General features: G+C 39.1%; 1 protein-coding gene across 3 annotated transcripts in view; it reads right to left on the bottom strand.

The window, feature by feature from the left end:
* DARS2 (aspartyl-tRNA synthetase 2, mitochondrial) overlaps positions 1-19653 on the bottom strand; it is a 31642-nt gene extending 11989 nt beyond the window's left edge. The window contains exons 1-11 of one of the 3 annotated variants that reach the window (XM_044002975.1): positions 19325-19653; positions 18667-18843; positions 16697-16796; positions 14545-14611; positions 13053-13154; positions 11772-11867; positions 9397-9520; positions 7936-7982; positions 6075-6181; positions 1332-1401; positions 475-654 (exon numbers count right to left, since the gene is read on the bottom strand). In XM_044002975.1, coding sequence (XP_043858910.1) covers positions 475-654; positions 1332-1401; positions 6075-6181; positions 7936-7982; positions 9397-9520; positions 11772-11867; positions 13053-13154; positions 14545-14611; positions 16697-16796; positions 18667-18793 — 1020 coding nt within the window. In that variant the 5' untranslated portion in view covers positions 18794-18843; positions 19325-19653. Of the gene's footprint in view, positions 1-474; positions 655-1331; positions 1402-6074; positions 6182-7935; positions 7983-9396; positions 9521-11771; positions 11868-13017; positions 13155-14544; positions 14612-16696; positions 16797-18666; positions 18844-19324 lie in introns of those variants that run through there. The other 2 variants (XM_044002974.1, XM_044002976.1) reach the window with 2 other exon arrangements.
* Between the last annotated feature and the right edge of the window lie 65 nt (positions 19654-19718).

Below are 19718 nucleotides of genomic sequence, written 5' to 3'. Positions count from 1 at the left end.
TAATGCTTCATTTTTGTGGACTTTCTGTTTTGATTTATCTTTACCTGCTTTTGCCTTTAACTAATAACTTTATAAAGCATTGGTATTATGAAAGAGAAAATAAAGGGGTTGAAGAAAAACAAGAGAAACTTTATCATCATCATATTTCAAGAATCTGCTTCTATTGCCATAAACTGGGACTTATTTTGCCAAAATGCAGAAGTAGACAGCAAGATATTAATATGAGATGTGGAGATTTTAGATATCGAAATAAAAAATGCTCTAAATTCACTCAGAGAAATAATGTTAGTTCAAATGTTACATAAAGGTTTCCTTTTCATGCCATTGTATCTACATTTTGAAATTAATAGCATGAGTTTGTTTTCATAGAGATTTTCATTCTTTTTAGATTGTGTTTTGTTTTTCCAACTGATTAAAATGAAGACTGCAGGAATACCTCATGGAAGCATTTTGCTTCAGAGGAGAAAGAATTACCTTCATTCCAAAGCGAGTATCTGGTTTATCAGTCCCATATGAGTCCAAAGCCTCAGCGTAAGTCATAGAAGGGAAAGGAATAGTAAGAGGGTTTTTGTCTTTAGGCCATGAATACTGAAGCAAACCCTCGATTAATTTCTGGATCCCAGCCTGGTCTACAAAAGACATCTCTATGTCAACCTGAAATCAAGATAACATCCCATGAATATCAGTTTCAATAGCTGTTACTAATGTTTACAATAAAATTTTCTTTGTTTCTTTAGAAACCAAAAGATTTTATACAGACATGTTATATAGATGACAAAAATCACTGGACTGCTACACAGAAGCCACATCCTAATTGCATTTTTTTTTTTTAGTGAGGCAATTGGGGTTAAGTGGCTTGCCCAGGGTCACACAGCTAGTAAATGTTAAGCGTCTGAGGTTAGATTAGAACTTGGGTACTCCTGACTCCAGGGCCGGTGCTCTATCCACTGTGCTACCTAGCTGCCCCCCTAATTGCATTTTAATACAGATTTGGATAGTTAAATTAAATTGACAGAGATGAGACTTTTCAGGAATTTTATCAGTAAATTATAGGCATCAGTAACACGTAGAAGAAAATTTTGACATTCTATTGGTAATTTGGAACAATAAGGTTATAGTCCATGGACGAGATGGGTCAAAGGCAGAATAAATGGAACTATAACTGAAATGAAGTTATGTTAAACATATGATTGAAATTAAAAGAGAAATAAAATAAAGCAGAATGTTTACTGTGGTCTCAGAAATATTTCTCAAACAACAAATAATAATAATGATAACTTGGTTTATATAGTGCTTAACACAAATACAACATCAGGTTAGCTTCATGATACCTGAGTAAATTCAGGCTGCCTTTCTGGCCTAGAACCTTCATCTCGATAACAACGGGCAATTTGGAAGTATCTGCAATTATAAGAACATCATTAATTTAGGCTCTGGCTCTTGAAGAAAGACATACTCATTTTTCATTAAAGCACCGTGCTACCCATGCTAGCAAAACATGAATAAGAATGAATGCCATCTCAGGAAAACACGTTCTACCATTCTTGCTATTGTTCTAATCTAATCTCTTTTATTTTATTTTATTTATTTTATTTTATTTTTTTTAGTGAGGCAATTGGGGTTAAGTGACTTGCCCAGGGTCACACAGCTAGTAAGTGTCAAGTGTCTGAGGCCGGATTTGAACTCAGGTACTCCTGACTCCAGGGCCGGTGCTCTATCCACTGCACCACCTAGCTGCCCCCTAATCTAATCTCTTAATCAATCTGAAGCTATTCTAAATCTTCTCTTCCCTCCTCAACCTTCCCCTTCCTCCTTCTACAGTCCACCCCTACTTCTCAGCCAAGAACCTTGCTTCTTACTTTACTAAAAAAATGAGGTCATCTGAGTTGCCTTCTCTTTTCCTCTATTCAAATTAAATCCCTCTGACATCATCTTCCACTCTCTCTTCCTTTCCCCTAGTCTTTGACACCAGCCCTGGTGGATTCAGGAGGACCTGAGTTTAAATCTGGCCTCAGACACTTGACACTTACTAGCTGTGTGACCCTGGGAAGTCACTTAACCCCTCATTGCCCTGGAAAAAAAAAAGTGTGCTTCAATCTTCATTCAAACTCCATGGGTTCTTTCATGGGAAGTCAAAAGCATTTTTGATCATGAGTCCTTCAGAATTGTCCTGAATCATTCTATTGCTGAAAAGAGCTAAGTTATTTACTGTTTGCTGACCATTCTACAATACTGCTGTTACTGAATACACTCTTCTCCTGGTTCACTCACTTCACTTCGCTTTATTAGTTCATCTATGTCTTTCCAGGTTTTTCTGAAAACCTGCTTGTCATTTCTTATAGCACAGTTTAACCTTTTGAATCCCTTATGATTTTTGGTTCCTGTTTACCTTTTTATACTTGAATCTTGTCTTTGAAAGTCAAATTTTCTATTCTGCTCTGGTCTTTTCATAAGGAATGCTTAAAAGTTCTCTATTTCATTAAATATCCATTTTTTCCCTCTGAAGGATTAAGCTCAGTTTTGCTGGGGAGGGGATTTTTGGTTGTAATCCTAATGCCTTTGCCTTCTGGAATGTCATATTTAAAGCCCTGTGCTCCTTTAATGGGGAAGCTATTAAATCTTATGTGATCCTGACTATGGATCCATAATATTTGAATTATTTCTTTTTGGCTGCTTGAAGTATTTTTTCTTTGATCTGGGAGCTCTGGAATTTGTCTATGATATTCCTGGGAGTTTTCATTTTGTAATCTCTTTTAGGAGGTGATTGGTGGATTCTTTCAATTTCTATTTTATCACCTGGTTCTAGGATATCAGAGCAGTTTTCCTTGATAATTTCTTGAAAGATGACTAGGGTTTTTGTGTTTTTGTTTTTGGTCATAGCTTTCAGGTAGTCCAATAATGCTTAAATTATCTCTTCTTAATCTACATTCCAGGTCAGTTATTTTTACAATGAGATATTTAAAATTTTCTTCTATTTTTTTTCATTATTTTGACTTTGTTTTACTGTTTCTTTCTTTTAGTGAGGCAATTAGGGTTAAGTGACTTGCCCAGGGTCACACTGCTAGTAAGTGTTAAGTGTCTGAAGTCGGATTTGAACTCAGGTACTCCTGACTCCAGGGCAGGTTCTCTATCCATTGTGCCACCTAGCTGCCCCTGTTTTACTGTTTCTTGATGGAGTAATTGCCACTTGCTCAATTCTAATTTTTAAGGAATTATTTTCTTCAGTGAGCTTTTGTATCTCCTTTTCCATTTTGTCAAATTCCACTTTTTAAGGAGTTCTTCTCTTCAGTATTCTGCTTTTCTTTTCTCCAATGGATTTTTATGCTTCTTTTCCCATTTGGCCTATTCTTTTTGTTGTTGTTGTTGAGGAGGGCAGCTAGGTAGCACAGTGGATACAGTATTGAGCTTGGAACCAGGAAGACTCATTTTCCTGGGTTCAAATCTGACCTCAGACATTTACTAGCTGTATGGCCCCAGACAAGTCACTTAAACTTGTACTGCCTCAGATCCTCATATGTAAAATGAGCTGGAGAAGGAAATAGCAAACCACTCCAGTATCTTTGCCAAGAAAACCCCAACTGGGGTCACAGAGTTAGACACAACTGTTGTTATTTTCTTCAGTATTTCTTAGTGCCTCCTTTTCCAAGGCATTTACTCTTTTTTCATGATTTTCTTGCATCACTCTCATGTCTTCTTCGAATTTTTCCTCTTTTTTTACTTGATTTTAAAAATCTTTTGAGTTCTTCCAGAAATTCCTTTTTTGGGGGGCTGGAGGTGTGAGGGGGGCTGAGCCAAATTCACATTTTTCTTTGGAGAGGTGGTGGTGGTGGAGGATTTTGATTTTGTTGTCTTTTTCTGAGTTTGTGTTTTGATCTTTCCTGTCACCAATGTAACTTTCTATGGTCAGATGTTTTTGTTGTTGTTGTTTGCTCATTTCCCCAGCCTATTTCTAGATGGACTCTGCTCCTGGGGTAGAGGGAGCATTGTTCCAAATTTCTGCTTTTTTGTTCTGGTGTTTTCAGAGGTAGGTTTGGTGGGGGGTAGGGGTTTTGTAAATTTTCAGTTCTCCAAGGTGGTATGATCCAAGAAGAGGCGTAATCACTGCTTTCCTGTCCTGTGCTCTGGTCTGTGACTATAAGCACTCTCTTCTGACCTGGAACTGTAATCAGGGTTCCTGCTCCCCTGTGGTCACAGGCTCTATTGCTTCTCTTTGCCCTGGGACTGTGACATGGAAAGGCATACGGGCAATGCAACAAATTCTGGCACCCACTGCCTGTAAAGGGTCCCCTGTAATCTCTTTTTGACTAGTTGTCTGACCCTCTTACTGTCTGTGGGCTGAAAGTTCTGGAAGCAGGTGCCACTGATTCAGCCAGACACAATCTGTGCTTCACTCTCACCCCAGTGAGAAAGCCCTAACCTGTTGATCTTCTAAGTTGTTTCACCTTGTCCTTTTGTTGGCTTTGCTGCTCCAGAATTCATTTTGAGGTGTTAAAGTTGTTTGGAGGAGAATTTGGGAGCGCTCAGGCAAGTCCCTGTCTTTACTCCATCTTGGCTCTGCCTCAAGTCTTATTGATTCTGACTCCATATCTTTCGTATTTGCTCCCACTCATAAAACCACTACCCAAGGTTCTGTCCTAGGTCCTCTTTTCTTCTCCCTCCAGGTAATCTTGTCGCTATCTTGGATTTACTTACCACCTTGGTGCAGATGACTCACAAACCTCTACTGTACAGTTCCAGTCTTTCCCCTGAGCATTGGTTCTGTATCCCAAATTGTTTATTGCACGTTTCAAACTGGATGACCTGGAGATATTTCAAACTCTGTGTGTCCAAAACTTAACTCATCTTTTCCCTTTAGCCCTTTTAATTTCTGTCAAAAATGCTGCCATCCTTCCAGTCTCCAAGGTTTATTACCTTGGCATTTTTTTGGACTTCCCCAGACATTCAAATAGTTGCCAAATCTTGCTATTTCTAACCTTCATAAAACCTCTCAAATCCAACTCCTCCCCCTTCACAAAACTACTATTTTAGTTCAGGTCCTCCTAACCTCTAACCTGCAAAGGCCTCCTAATTGCCATTCCTGCCTTATGTCTCTCCTTAATCCTGTCACCCTCTACTCTTTTGTCAAAGTTTTTTTTCCTTAAGCACAAATTTGACCATGTGATTTTGCTATTCAATCAACTTCAGTAGCTTTATACTGGCGACATCAATTTTTCTGTTTTATCTTTTAAAGCTCTACAAAACATGGCTCCAACCTTTCTTCTTCTTCTTCTTTTTTTTTTTGCAGGGCCATGGGGGTTAAGTGACTTACCCAGGGTCACACAGCTAGTAAGTGTCAGGTGTCCGAGGCTGTATTTGAACTCAGGTACTCCTGAATCCAGGACCAGTGCTTTATCCACTGCGCTACCTAGGTGCCCTCCAACCTTTCTTTTCAGACTCAATGAACATTATTTCCCTGCCTGCACTTTGGGATATTGTCAAATTGGCCTTCTTTATATTCCTCCCAAACAATGACACTCTGCTTCTCATTCTGGGGCTGCAATGGCTATCCTGCATGCCAGAAAAGGACTCCCTCCTTATTTCTCCCTCAGAGAAGTCCCTTTCTTCCAGCTCAAGCATCATTCTTTGTATTTTCCTGATTCCCCCAACAGCTTGTCTCTCTAAAACTACTTTGTATTTAACTACTTTGCATACATTTGCATTTATTAACTTTACATTTATGCTGTATATCTCTTTTTATACATATTTTTAATCTTTTTCATTAGAATGTAAGTTCCTCGTAAGAAGGGATAGCTTTGTTCTTGGTAATGGAATCTTTAGCACTGAGTGCCTGGCACATAGTAACATCTTAATAAATACTTGTTGATTATTAAACTTAATTATGTCTTCTGCCCATCACTTAAGAGTACCATTCCTAAACCTATATTAGAATCTTTTGGTAATCACTCCATTAGTATAGAATTTCATTTTATTGTACAGGTTTCTGCAGAAACACTGGTAAATATCCTACTTTTTTCAGAAGTCTGAGTTCCTAAATATTCTTGGTTTTGGTAATAGCTATATTAAAGAAATCTTACCTGTCAAAACCTCCAACCATCAAAAGCTGCTTGAACTGTTGAGGACTCTGAGGAAGCGAATAAAACTTTCCAGGTTCCCTTGATGGTACCACAAATTCTTTTGCACCCTGATATAAAAGCAAGGAAAAGAATGAGGACATTGTTGAAAATTAAAAGCAAAATATAAATAATTGGTGGAAGCTCCTGTTCTATATTACTAAGATCAAGCAAGTTAAAGTTAAGAAAAGTTCTGGTTTAGCAGCTGGACAATAAAGATTATTTTATGCATTATTTTCTACTTAAGTAAATATTATTTCCTATATTTAAGTGTAAATACATTAAAAACAGGTGTTCTTATTATCTCTATGCCTTCTCTACTTCATTGTCTTTCTTGTAAACAGAAGAAAATTAATGTTTGTTGAATTGTTGCTTAAACTATAGTTACTAAATCAATTAATAAAATTTTGTGCAAAAATACCAAAGTTTGGTAACTCAGTATTTTTCTTGGATCCCATAGATGAAAGATAACTAATTGTAGAGTATGAGGTTTCATTATGTATCTTTCCCTATCCCTTATAAATTAATATTGGTTTCTAAGATAATATAAGTATCTAAGAAACATGAAAATAAAACAAAAAAGTTGGAACCAGCTTGGTGATTTCATCTGTTCCTATATATTCAATTATTATCTGAATATCATACACACATGCATACATGCATGCACACATGTATAGATCTAGTCTAATCTTTCCTATACTTCAGTCACATATCACCAATTGCCTACTTTTTGTAGGTGCCTCAAACCCAGAATGTCCAAATCTTCCCCCTCAAATTCTCCTCTTTCCGCCCCTATCTCTGCTTAGGGCATAGCCATATTTATAGTCACAGTGTCTGATAACCTTGGTATTGCTGACTCTTCCCTCTTTCTATCCTCTTGATATTATTAGTTATTGAGCCTTATTGATTCTCATTCCATAACATCTCTTGCATTTGCTCCCAATCATGAAGCCACCACCCTGGTTCATCTCCTTATCAATTCCCACCTGCAGTATTTTAAACATTCTTTTCATAAACCTGAGGCTAACTCTTTATTTATTTATTTTTATTTTAGTGAGGCAATTGGGGTTAAGTGACTTGCCCAGGGTCACACAGCTAGTAAGTGTTAAGTATATGAGGCCAGATTTGAACTCAGGTACTCCTGACTCCAGGACCGGTGCTCTATCCACTGCGCCACCTAGCTGCCCCACCCACCTGCAGTATTTTAACAGATGCCTAAGTCACTGTCCTTGCTTCCAGTCTTTCACCTCTCCAGTCCATTCCCCACACAGTTGTCAAAATCATCTCCCTAAGGCATAGGTCTGACAGTGTCACTCCTGAGTTCATAAATCATGTCCTCTGGGCACACATAATTTCAGAGTTGAGCATTTAAAGTGGTCTATATTCTTATTCCTATTCATTTTTCCTGATTTACTTCATAAGATTCTCCTTCACTAACTTTATGTTCCAGCTCAACTAGCCTACTAACTGTTCCCTAAACTTGACATACCATCTCCTGTCTGTCTCCTTAGAAGCTTATTGTCCTTTAAGGCTCAGCTCACATGTCATCTTTGGAGGTGAAGTCTTTCTTCAGTCTCTAGGTTGTTGGTTCTCATTACCTCCTTGTATTACCTTGTACAGACTTAGCTGTTTACATGTGGTACTACCCCAGGAGAGGGAGTTTTTGTCTTTCAAACTCCAGGACCTGGAACAGCTCCTGACAAAGAGCAGGTGCTTAATACTAGCTGAGTTAAACTGAAGTCGGGAGAAAACCAAAATGACACAATTTCCCAGAAATAGTTATTAAGGAGAAAGTATCAGAAAACTGATTAGGGAATATACACACCCCTGGAGTTTTCTTAAATAATGTTGGTGTTTCAATATCCACAAATCCTAAAAGAATAAGAACATAAAATTTGTAATTAGTCAACAAAAGAAGCCCAAAATGAAGTACATCTTCTGAGACTATTCCTAGAATAGGAATTATGACTAGTGGATACAACCTCGTTTTTTAATAATCCCAGTTTCCACAAATACCACCAAGAAGTAGGTTACAGGGATTTGATAAATCCTATCTTTCTGTAACACCTTCACCTTTGTCATAAAGCAATTTATAAACCACTTAATTTCTTATCTTTTGTTGCTGTCTAGGTTTTCTGAATGCTACATGAGTATACAAAAGATAAAAAACTAGAAAAATTTTCATAGGCATTCACCAAATAGTGATGTAAGTACAAGAAGAAGGTTAAAGAAAATGAACCAGGGGCAGCTAGGTAGCACAGTGGATAGAGTACCAGCCTTGCATTCAGGAGGACCTGAGTTCAAATCAGGCCTCAGACACTTGACACTTACTAGCTGTGTGACCCTGGGCAAGTCACTTAACCCCCACTACCCTGCAAAAAAACAAAAAGCAAAACAAAATAAAAGCACTGGCCCTGGATTCTGGAGGACCTGAGTTCAAATCTGGCCTCAGACACTTGGCATTTACTAGCTGTGTGACCCTGAGCAAGTCACCACCAACTGTCTCACCAAAATAAACAAAAGAAAGAAAGAAAGAAAATGAACTAAATGCACTCCTTTGAATGGTTGAGGGGAATGACTAAAAAGGAGGGCTAAGCAGAAGCACTCCTTGACTTGCCCAAAGTCACACAGGGAGTAAGTGTCAGAACTGGCATTCAAATCCAGGCCCTCTGACACCAAACCCTGTGCCATTTTTACTTTATCATGTTGCCTTTTTTAAGGTAGCACCTTAATATAGTCCTTTTTTTTTTTTTGCAGGGCAATGGGGGTTAAGTGACTTGCCCAGGGTCACACAGCTAATAAGTGTCAAGTGTCTGAGGCTGGATTTGAACTCAGGTACTCCTGAATCCAGGTCCGGTGCTTTACCCACTGTGCCACCTAGCTGCCCCATAATATAGTCTTAATACTTAATAATAGTCTTGTAGCCTTAGTTTGCTCAGCTATAAAACAGGGGCTAAAAAAGGGCTAAAAGCCCTTTATAAGTCTTAAAGAGCCATATAAATATGAGCTATTGTTATTTATCTCCCCAAGTTTGTTTCAATTGAACATCTGATAAGCATGCTCTTTGTCATTTCAGTTTGATAACTGTCAATCACCTCCTGAAAAGCAGGTACTTTTGACCCACTGACTAGGCTTCAAGATTATTTTCCTGGTAAAAATATTCTGAAAATAACCATAATTTTACTCTTACTGCTGTATACACTGAGTACTACGCAGACAGGTACATTTCAGTAAACAGAAAAGATGTTGGAGTAATTAGAGAATTGCTCCAATACACTGCCCTTACCATGTAGATTGCAGAGGTATTCCCGCATTTTCATGACCATCTGGGATCTCAGTCTCAGATTATACTGCATTTGGGAACTACGTAAGTCTAAGTAGCGATATTTCATACGGAGAGCTTCTGTTTTCTAAACACATTTTTTTAAAAAGTGATGTTCATATAGTCTTAAGAAATTTCCATCTCTACAAAATATACTTTAAACAAATATTAAGATATAATTTTTCAGACACAAATATTTTTTGAAAATGTTAGTAATATCTTTAATTTCTATTGTATAATCCACTGGCATTTATGTACCTAGCCCTAATATGTCTTCATTATAGTTCTTTATAATCTAGGAAGGGCACAGTGTTGCTGTGAACCTTTTCCTATTTATCAAATAGCAGGAGGCAAAATCCTAGTTCTAAAGATTTCCACTTTCTCAATTAGTTTCTGATTTAAACTTTAAGTTTTTCACCCTTGAATGGAACTAGTCTGCTTTGATGAATGCTATCCATCATGTCACTTCTATTTATTTACTCTTTAGTTCAATTTTGAGATTGTTTTAGTTTATAAACACATCAACTATGAATTTATTCCTTAGCAGGGAATTCTCTGAAAGGGATAAAATGTTGGGGAAGAGAATAGAAAGGGAAGAGTTAGTATGCTAACCTTCATAGCAGTAAAAATGATTGATCAAATAGTCCGGGACATGTCAATTATTATACTATACCACTGCTGGTATGGGAGCAAGGAGGCCAATTGGGAAGTTATTGCACTAGTCTAGAAAAGAAGTGATGATGGCCTGAATTACAGTGGTGGAGGCATTTATGTGGAGTATGTGAGTGGAGGCAAAAAGACAGATAAAAGAGAGATTGTGAGGGTAGAACTGATAAGGGTAAATGATGATTAGATATGTGGGAGGAAGAAGAATTAACAATCAGGTGTGAGTTCAAAGTTGCAAAACTGGAGGACAAATAGAACGATAGCATCTTTAATAGAAATAAGCCTAGAGAAGGGGAGGATGAGGGAGGAATAGTGAATTCCATTTTGAAGTAGAGGATCCTATGACCTTACCAGGTAATTGGTGATGCCATACTAGACTCCAAGAAAGAGATTAGTGCTTTACTCACAGATCTGGAAAGTCATCTGTATAGAGATAATAATTGAACCCACAGGAGCTAATGGGATAGAGAGAGTATACGCAGAGAAAAGAGGGCAGGGCAGGGTTTTGGGGGATACTCATAATTAATGAATGGGAAGGAGAGGATGATTCAGCAAAGGAAACTAAGGATGATCAGACAGGAGGAAAACCCACAGAGAGTGGTATCATAGAAGCCAAGGGAGGAGTAGTTCCAGAAGGAAGGAATGATTGATGTCGACATTACAGAAAGGTCAAGCAGAACAATGGAGAAAAGGCCATCAGATTCAAGTTAGGAGATCACAGGTAATCTTAGAAAAAGTAGGTTCCATTGAGTGGTGGATCAGAAAGCAGATAGCAAAGGAGTGGTTGGTAAAACAAGTGAGAGATGAGCCAATAGGCTGTGAAATGGAGAAGATTCTGTCCAGATACATCATATTCTATTATACATACAGGAGAGTGTGTGTGTGTGTGTGTGTGTGTGTGTGTGTGTGTGTGTGTGTATGCACACACCCCCGTATACAGACACATATACACCTATACACACAGAGAGATATATATGACTTTAGCTTGAAAGAATGATAGAACCAAGTGAAAGATCTTGCAAAGATGGGGGAAACCTGAGTGTGTCTGTTGGTGGTGAGGGAAGAACTGGAAGATAAAAAGATCCTGAAGATGAAAGGGAGGGGAACGACTAAAGAGGCAAGCTCCTGGAGAAGACAGCACAGAATGCAATCAAGGTTGTACAAGTAGAAAAAGGGTTGGCCTTGGCAACTCTTCAACAGAGACTGGATCAAAGGACGAGGACGGATGACAACGTACAGGAGTTTTGAGGCGTGGAATGGGGAGAAAAGGATACTGGGGCACATGCTTCAGGCATCTAGAACATATGAACAAGTACAGGGGGCTCTGAATAGATATCACAGGAAGATGACACAGATTGGCAGTGACAGACGAGTTTACCAACAGTGACAAACCACCCCTCAAAGCACAGATAGCTAGAATGTGTGATGGCAAAATATTAATCTACCTCAGCACAAGAAGTATTTTGGGGGTACAAAGGGAACTACAGCTAGTTGAGGATAGTTCATAGAGAAGTTGTGACAGAGGAAAATTTAAGCTGTCTCTATCATAAAGTGTTTCTAGTTCACTATTTGGAAATCAATCTTTTCTTTAATAGTCCCTATCAATATTTTACTTTTCTTTGATAATATCAATATTTCTTGTAAACTATATGGGAAAAAAAAATAGTAGTGACCTTCATAAAGTCCTTAATTTCAAAGGGCAGCTTCTTGCAGGAATTCAAAAGTTCAGCTGTTTTCACTTTGATTTCAATTTCACCTGTTGGCATTTTCTAAAAAGGGGAAAGAAATACTTATTTTTAAAATCACACATGAGGACATAAGACCTTGAATCTCTCAAAACAACCTGAGGGGTTTTTAATAGCCCCTTATTAGAATGTACTCTAGTGTATTTCCCCACAGATTTAAAAGGCGAATTGAATTCTACGGTGTAACATATAATGTATTATATTTTTTGCTCTCACCTTTGTTTAGTGAAAATGATTCTGGCTTTTGTTGCTTTTCCTGGATGTAATTTTAAGCTTATAAACTTAATTTTAGTAGATTTATGTTCTAGATGAATACACATCCTACTTTCATTTTCCATCTATATAAAGGCACATGTGTTTGTGTGAACAAGCATTTATTACATATGCAAAATTTTAAAAATATTTATTATGTACTAAAGGACAAATGTATTCAGTTTAATTCAATAAGCATTTATTAAGTGCCTACTATGTGCCAGGCAGTGTGCTAAGTGCTGGGGATACAAGAAGAGGCAAAAGATAGTTTCTACCCTCAAAGAGCTTAAATCTAATAGGTGAGACAACATGCAAATAAATATATACAAAACAAACTATATCATTTTTTGTGCAGACTTCCTCAAAGGATCCTGCCAATGGCTATCTGTTTATGTGCTATATTTCCCCAGGGTGTGAGCTCCTTGAAGAAAGGGACGATTTTTCATTTCATCCTTGTATCTCTAGAACCCAGCACAGTACCTTGCCCAAGGCAAGTGCTTAACAAATGCATGTTGGTGCCACCTAATTATGGGATGCCACATAAACAACCATGGAGAAAGGGGTTGCTTTTTGGCCTAGTCCTGAAATTTTACCAGTACTGGGAGCTGTCAGTGAAGAACTCTCATTAAGTGCCCAGGATTACAAAGCCAAGTTGCGTCTGAGGTGGGACTTGAACCAAGGTCTTCTGGACTCCAAAGTCAACCCCTCTCCCCTCTGCCGAGCAACTCTCATTGAGAGATCCTGACAAAGCTATCCATTTTTAGTACCACTCTAGTAAAAATCAACATCCATAACTATGTGTGCTCACATGTCCACGGATGCAATGCATACACAAACATATACATGTGGATAAAGAAACCAATGCATACATCTAGACATGCACATATAAAATGATGTGAGACATATTTCCAACCCCACTTACATGCAATTCACACGGACAATTTTTGAAATACTAACTGGATTTTCCTGTCCTGCAGGTCGAGAGATAACAGTTCCAGTGACCTGAACAACAGATTCTATGGGAGCTTCGCATAATAGCTTCTTCACAGAGGCAGCTGACTACAGGAAGGAAAAAAATCATTACTAGAAACACAGTGACTTGGAAGGCATTTTCAGGATCACCAATGTGATTTTTAGAAAAAGATGAGTGCTTTACAAATCAGTGCCAGTGTCTCAAATAATGTGGTTGTCATTAACTTTAAGGATCTTATTGAATACTAAAAACCTTTTTTTTTTTCCCATTAAAGCTCCTTATAACTAGGTAAGTTCAAACCTCAAAGAGTTTCTTAAATCTTCCTTATGGGAAAGATGGTAAAAAGTAGTAGATTAACTCTTTGGAATCCAAGCCCATGTATTTTGTATGAAAATGTCTCTATGATTATTAGTGTTAAGGGGAATTCAATCCAACATCAATAACAGGCATTAACATGGCTGATAAAGCACAACCTGGTGTCACTAAACTCATCCCAGATTCCTGAGAGTTTATTTCATTTTACAGAAGCATAAGATTTAAACAAATACTATTTTCCCCTCAGGAAAACAACAAGAACCAGTATGCAAAATAGAAACCAGGGAGCAGCTAGGTGGCGCAGTGGATAGAGCACCGGCCCTGGATTCAGGAGGACCTGATTTCAAATCTGGCCTCAGACACTTAACACTTACTAGCTGTGTGAACCTGGGCAAGTCACTTAACCCCAATTGCCTCACAGAAAGAAAGAAAGAAAGAAAGAAAGAAAGAAAGAAAGAAAGAAAGAAAGAAAGAAAGAAAGAAAGAAAGAAAGAAAGAAAGAAAGAAAGAAAGAAAGAAAGAAAGAAAGAAAGAAAGAAAGAAAGAAAGAAAGAAAGAAAGAAAGAAAGAAAGAAAGAAAGAAAGAAAGAAAGAAAGAAAGAAAGAAAGAAAGAAAGAAAGAAAGAAAGAAAGAAAGAAAGAAAGAAAGAAAGAAAGAAAGAAAGAAAGAAAGAAAGAAAGAAAGAAAGAAAGAAAGAAAGAAAGAAAGAAAGAAAGAAAGAAAGAAAGAAAGAAAGAAAGAAAGAAAGAAAGAAAGAAAGAAAGAAAGAAAGAAAGAAAGAAAGAAGAAAGAAAGAAAGAAAGAAAGAAAGAAAGAAAGAAAGAAAGAAAGAAAGAAAGAAAGAAAGAAAGAAAGAAAGAAAGAAAGAAAGAAAGAAAGAAAGAAAGAAAGAAAGAAAGAAAGAAAGAAAGAAAGAAAGAAAGAAAGAAAGAAAGAAAGAAAGAAAGAAAGAAAGAAAGAAAGAAAGAAAGAAAGAAAGAAAGAAAGAAAGAAAGAAAGAAAGAAAGAAAGAAACCAATGCCATTCTGCTGGCCTGGTGCAAAATGTCAATACTTTCAATAATCCAACAATATTGAGCTCAAAGCTACAGCCACACTTGACTAACTTTCTTCCCTGGCAGCAAAGAATTTTTCCCAAATAAAAAGACTTTTCTCTTTTACCTCATCTTGGGGAATGACGACTTGAATGAGCCCATGGAAATCTCTCAGGATCAGGAAAAGGCTTTGCCTAATTCATAAAGAATAAACACTTTCAGAAAAAAAGAAAATTTTAGGACAGTCTTTAAACAGAGTTTAAAAAAATGAAAGTAGTCAAAAGGATTCTCAAATATATTTTTCACAAAAATTGTGTACTTTTCACTAGCCCTCCCACTATATTTAATTTCAGTGTTAAGTATAGAGACAGGGACTAGGCCTATGATTTCAGTAGATGGTGAACTCCCATGTGAGGGAACTCTTTCTTCCAGTGTAGTCTGGCACCTTTTCTATGACTGAAGTCAAAGAAGGTGGCTTAGGGCACTCTCTTAGGTTAAACGAATTGCTCAGGGTCACAGAATCCGTATGTATTCAAGGCAGGACTTTGAACCTAGGTCTTTCTGGCTTCAATATCAGTTCTCTACAGGGCCTATTAAAGTCAGAAATTTCTTTTTTGAGTTTATTAGAAACAAATCTAATTAGTAATTCTTTGAATAGTTACCTAGATATTTTTTCCACTAAAAACAACCCCCAAAGCACTATTTTTTCAGGCCTGATATCCCATGTTTCTGAGTTATTTTATCAGACAAGCTAGAAGATCTTAACTCTTGAGATAGATGTGCTCTTGGAGGCCTTCTAGTTCAGCCCCCCTCCTTTGACTGATGAGAAGTCGAAGGTCAAGAGAATTTAAGTGACTTGTTCAAAGTCTCATGGGTCAGGCATGACCAGAGGCAGAATCTGAGTCCTCTGTTCAGGGTAAGTAGCCTTTCCTCTGGATCACTCCATGTTTGATATCTTTTCAGTGTTAATTACATAGTCAATGTTAGGACAACTCTCAGAACTGCACAAATACAGTATTTGGTATAAATGGCTTGGTCATAAAAATGTTAGACACATGGTATTTGTGAAAATCAATGTTACCAGGAAGGACTCTAAATCTGTATTACTACTGCATAGGTGTGGGTATATTTGCTATTTCTTAGGGCAGTTTTAAATAGATGATTTTCACGGGTTTTTTTCTTTCTTTCTTTCTTTTTTTTTTGTGGGCCAATGGGGGCTAAGTGACTTGCCCAAGGTCATACAACTAGTAAGTGTCCAGTGTCTGAGGCCAGATTTGAACTCAGGTCCTCCTGAATCCAGGGCTGGTGCTTTATCCACTGCGCCACCTAGCTGCCCCTGATTTTCACAGTTTTTAATCTTGCTTTAGTGAATAATGTTCTTGTATGATGAACAGACTCCTGTAAACTAAATTTAGAGCGAGATAAATTTCTAAACACCCTCTGGAGCCTGGATTTTGGTCATGGTGGTGAGAAGGGAACCCACAGACAGTCTCAGAGCTCCTCTAAGAAAGTGAAGATTTATTACTGGGCACTTAAACAGCTGCTACTGGAACCACTGCTTCAGTTACTTGGCTGTTCTTACCGATATGACTACAGTAGACTACAATAAGGAAGGATTATAAAATTTCTATGATGATCTTTACCTTGAACTAAAAGCCACAATCAGGTAAAGGCTGTGAAGTCCATGAAGAAAGACCTCTTTAGATCTTAAGGTACAAAGAAATGCTAAAAACACTCGGGATAGTTTCACTCTGGGAAAACTGTAGGGAGCCACAAACTCTTTTTACTCTTCTAGCTGTCTTGAAAGTCTGTGGAGTCCTCAGACTGAGGCAAGCAGGAGCTGAGTGATCATCTAATCCCATCCCTTCATTTTCTTTCCTTCTTTCTTCCTTCCTTTCTTTTTTTAAAAATAGCATTTTCTGGGCAGCTAGGTGGCGCAGTGGATAGAGCACCGGTCCTGGAGTCAGGAGTACCTGAGTTCAAATCCGGCCTCAGACACTTAACACTTACTAGCTGTGTGACCCTGGGCAAGTCACTTAACCCCAATTGCCTCACTAAAAAATAAAAAAAATTTAAAAATAGCATTTTCTCCCTTAATTACGTATAAAGATAGTCCTTTCCTTTTCTTGATGATATAACTGAGGATCAAAGACTTTTTGGAGGTCCCATGGGGTTCTGATTAGGGGAGCTAGGACTTGAATGTAGGGCCTATGATTACAAATCCATTCACTGCCACTTTACCACACTCAAGTATCCTTAAAAGTTCTAAATCATTTTACCTTCTGTACTGAATCCATCCACACAAGGTGACCTCTTGGCCCAAGTGAGAAGAACGCAATTCTCCACAAGTATTAGTCCGGACAACAAAACTATTGAAATCTATAAAATGAAAAATACTAATGAAATCACATGAGATATCAATTTTAAAAAATGTAAATCTGCTTCTTAAATGAGTTTATATTTATATTCAAAGAGCTTTAAACAAAGGATCCCAAATAACAATAGCCTTGGTATTCTGTTCTAGTGTATAAAGTTTATAGAATGCTTCAAGTCAGACACAGATATTTCATCAGTGCAGGACACTTCAACAAAGGCTGCAACCCCCTCTGTGACTTAGTAAACAATCTTTGAGACTTGATGTGGAAAGTACCACCTAGTGACCAACCTGTTGCTGGGCCCTTCTGTACCTGACTAGTTTTCAGCTGCAGATTTTTTTTTTTTTGGCCAGGCCTATAACTGAAGGGCTTTTTCTATGTTGGCCTGCACACATCAGTTTATCCTTGGTTGGCAAAGGTCACCCCAATATCAGAGTGAGTATAATTATATTTAATATTAATAGTGATTGAGAAGCAGTATGGTCTAGTGAATACTGGGTTGGTTTCTGAGTGAGGAAGACCTGGGTGCAAGCTCCATCTCAGATACATACTGGCTGGGTGTCCCTGGGCCAGTCATTTATTCTTTAAATGCCTCTAAGCAACTCTCTAAGGCTATGAAAGAGTTCTGCAGAAGAGGTACTGTCTCTGCAAGCAGAGCTTCCTACAACGATGATAGGACAGCTACTGGCTGAAAGAAGATGAATTAATTCCTAAGAATAAAAAACGTTGACAGGAAGGGATCTCTTAACAAGATGCTTAAGATTCACGTGCCGCTTTAATGATATATGCTCTCTTTTTATTCTCCAGATATTAGCACAGTGTCTGGCACAAAGCAAGTGCTTTGTTGACTTGACAACAATCCTGTGAGGTAGTGCTGTTACATCTCCATTTTGTAAATGAAGTAACCAAAACTGAGAGAGGATAATGTTTGAGGCGGGGTTTAAAACCAGGTCTTCCTGACTCTAAGGCCAGCCAGCTCCCACCACTGTAGATGTTTTCACAGTGAACTTTCCATTGCAGTTGTCCTTAAGGAGTTTAATAAACAATGACTCCTATTTTTATAGTGCTTTAAGAATTCCCTTCCTGGTGCAGTAGATAAAGCACTGACCCTGGATTCAGGAGGACCTGAGTTCAAATCCGGCTTCAGACACTTGACACTTACTAGCTGTGTGATCCTGGGCAAGTCCCTCTAGTTACAGCAAAGCTATTAGGATCTTATATAAAGTCCAAGATATTATAACTGCAAAAGGGGCCTTAGAGATAATCTAATCCAAGCCTTTTATTAGAAGAGTGGATTACCCTCTCTGATTACTTTTCTTTTTTCCTTTTTCTTTTTTTTTAGTGAGGCAGTTGGGGTTAAGTGACTTGCCCAGGGTCACACGGCTAGTAAGTGTTAAGTGTCTGAGGCTGGATTTGAACTCAGGTACTCCTGACTCCAGGGCCGGTGCTCTATCCACTGTACCACCTAGCTGCCCCCTCTGATTACTTTTCACTGGTCTTTTAACATTCTGCTTGACCAAACTTTTCAGTAGCAGAAAACAACTCAGTGAAAAGAACATATGTAGGTGTATACACACAGATATTTCTATATGGGGCATCTTGAAAGTCCTAGTGCAGTTTATTAAAGCATAATACCGTGTTCCAAAAGTTTCTGTGCAGTTTTAAGCTTTAAAGCAGCTTTTTAAGCTTTTAATAGCAGCTTAAAACTGCACTAACACTTTTGGAACACCCTGCATTGGAAATAAAAAACCCAAACAGACACCAGACTACTGTCCTGAAGTGGATAAAACGGTGTCTGTGCCTCAGGTGTTGGTCTGACAGCAGGAGAATCCCGCCAGTTAAGCCGACCCAACAGAAGTCCACCGACACCTCACCTGAAGTTCTCTTCTGCGTGCTCAGCGTCAGGTATCGGTTGAGGGAGCCCAGTGGTGGTGTGGTTGCCTTTCCGATAGGTCCAGACCAACTCCTGTAAGTCTGGCACAGTCTCCAGAGGAAAGACATGTCGGAACCACAGGCAGGGGCGGCTGCTGGAGAGGGCCTTCCGCGTCAGGCTTGGAGGAACAAAATGGACTATTTAGAGAAAAAAAATCTACTCACTCGATAAGAAAGGACGCCTTCTTTGCACACGGGCTTCCTTTCACTGGGTCCAGGGACCAACAGCTGTGACTGAAGTCCCGCTGACTGCCCTCAAAAGTCCGCACGAGTGCTGGGGGGGGGGGGGCAGGTAGGGGAGAATGTGTGTAGCGGGGGGGACATGAAGAGTGTGTGTGTGCGCGCTGGGACAGGTAAGGGGTGTCTGCGTGAGCTGGGAGGCTGAGTGTGTTTGTGTGAGCGGGCACAGGTAGCTTGAGCTTCCGTTTCATCCAGTTTGCCCTAAAAGTGTTCATTAAGGTCGGGCGTGCATCAGGTTCGGGGAGGAGCCCCGGGGCTAGGTTCAAAGGGAACATCCTTTCTGGTCCTCCCTCCTCCCACCGGATAGAAAAGATGCATTTATTTAGCGCCTCCTGCATGCGAGGCCCTGGAGGAGCTTACATGACAGGATCTGATGAGGCTCACTAAGCCGTAGGGCGAGAAGGGAGCGCCGAGACCATCGGGTCCCTCGGCTCATTTTGCCGAGGAGAGGACCCGGGGGTCGGGAGAAGGCAAACGACTTGTCCGAGATCACACAGATAATTAGTGGCAAAGGGCCCAGACCCTCGGTTTCCAATTCCAGGACTCCTTATGGAGGAAGAATCGGGAGACGACTTTGTCACCTTGACAGGCCCTGGCACCGTCGGCAGTCTCGGTTCCCACTACCACTCGAAATCCCACCTCCACGATGGGTCAGCCCGAGCCTCTCCGCGCCTCCAGCCTTAAAGTGCCGTGCGTCGGACGGCGTCCTGCGTCATCTCCTGCGCGCCTGGGGACGCCCGGCTACCATGTTCCT

Source organism: Dromiciops gliroides, chromosome 4 (assembly GCF_019393635.1).
Source record: "Dromiciops gliroides isolate mDroGli1 chromosome 4, mDroGli1.pri, whole genome shotgun sequence".
Classification (NCBI taxonomy): domain Eukaryota; kingdom Metazoa; phylum Chordata; class Mammalia; order Microbiotheria; family Microbiotheriidae; genus Dromiciops; species Dromiciops gliroides.
The sequence above is the reverse complement of the archived record's forward strand: the minus strand, read 5'-3'. Positions and strand labels throughout refer to the sequence as shown.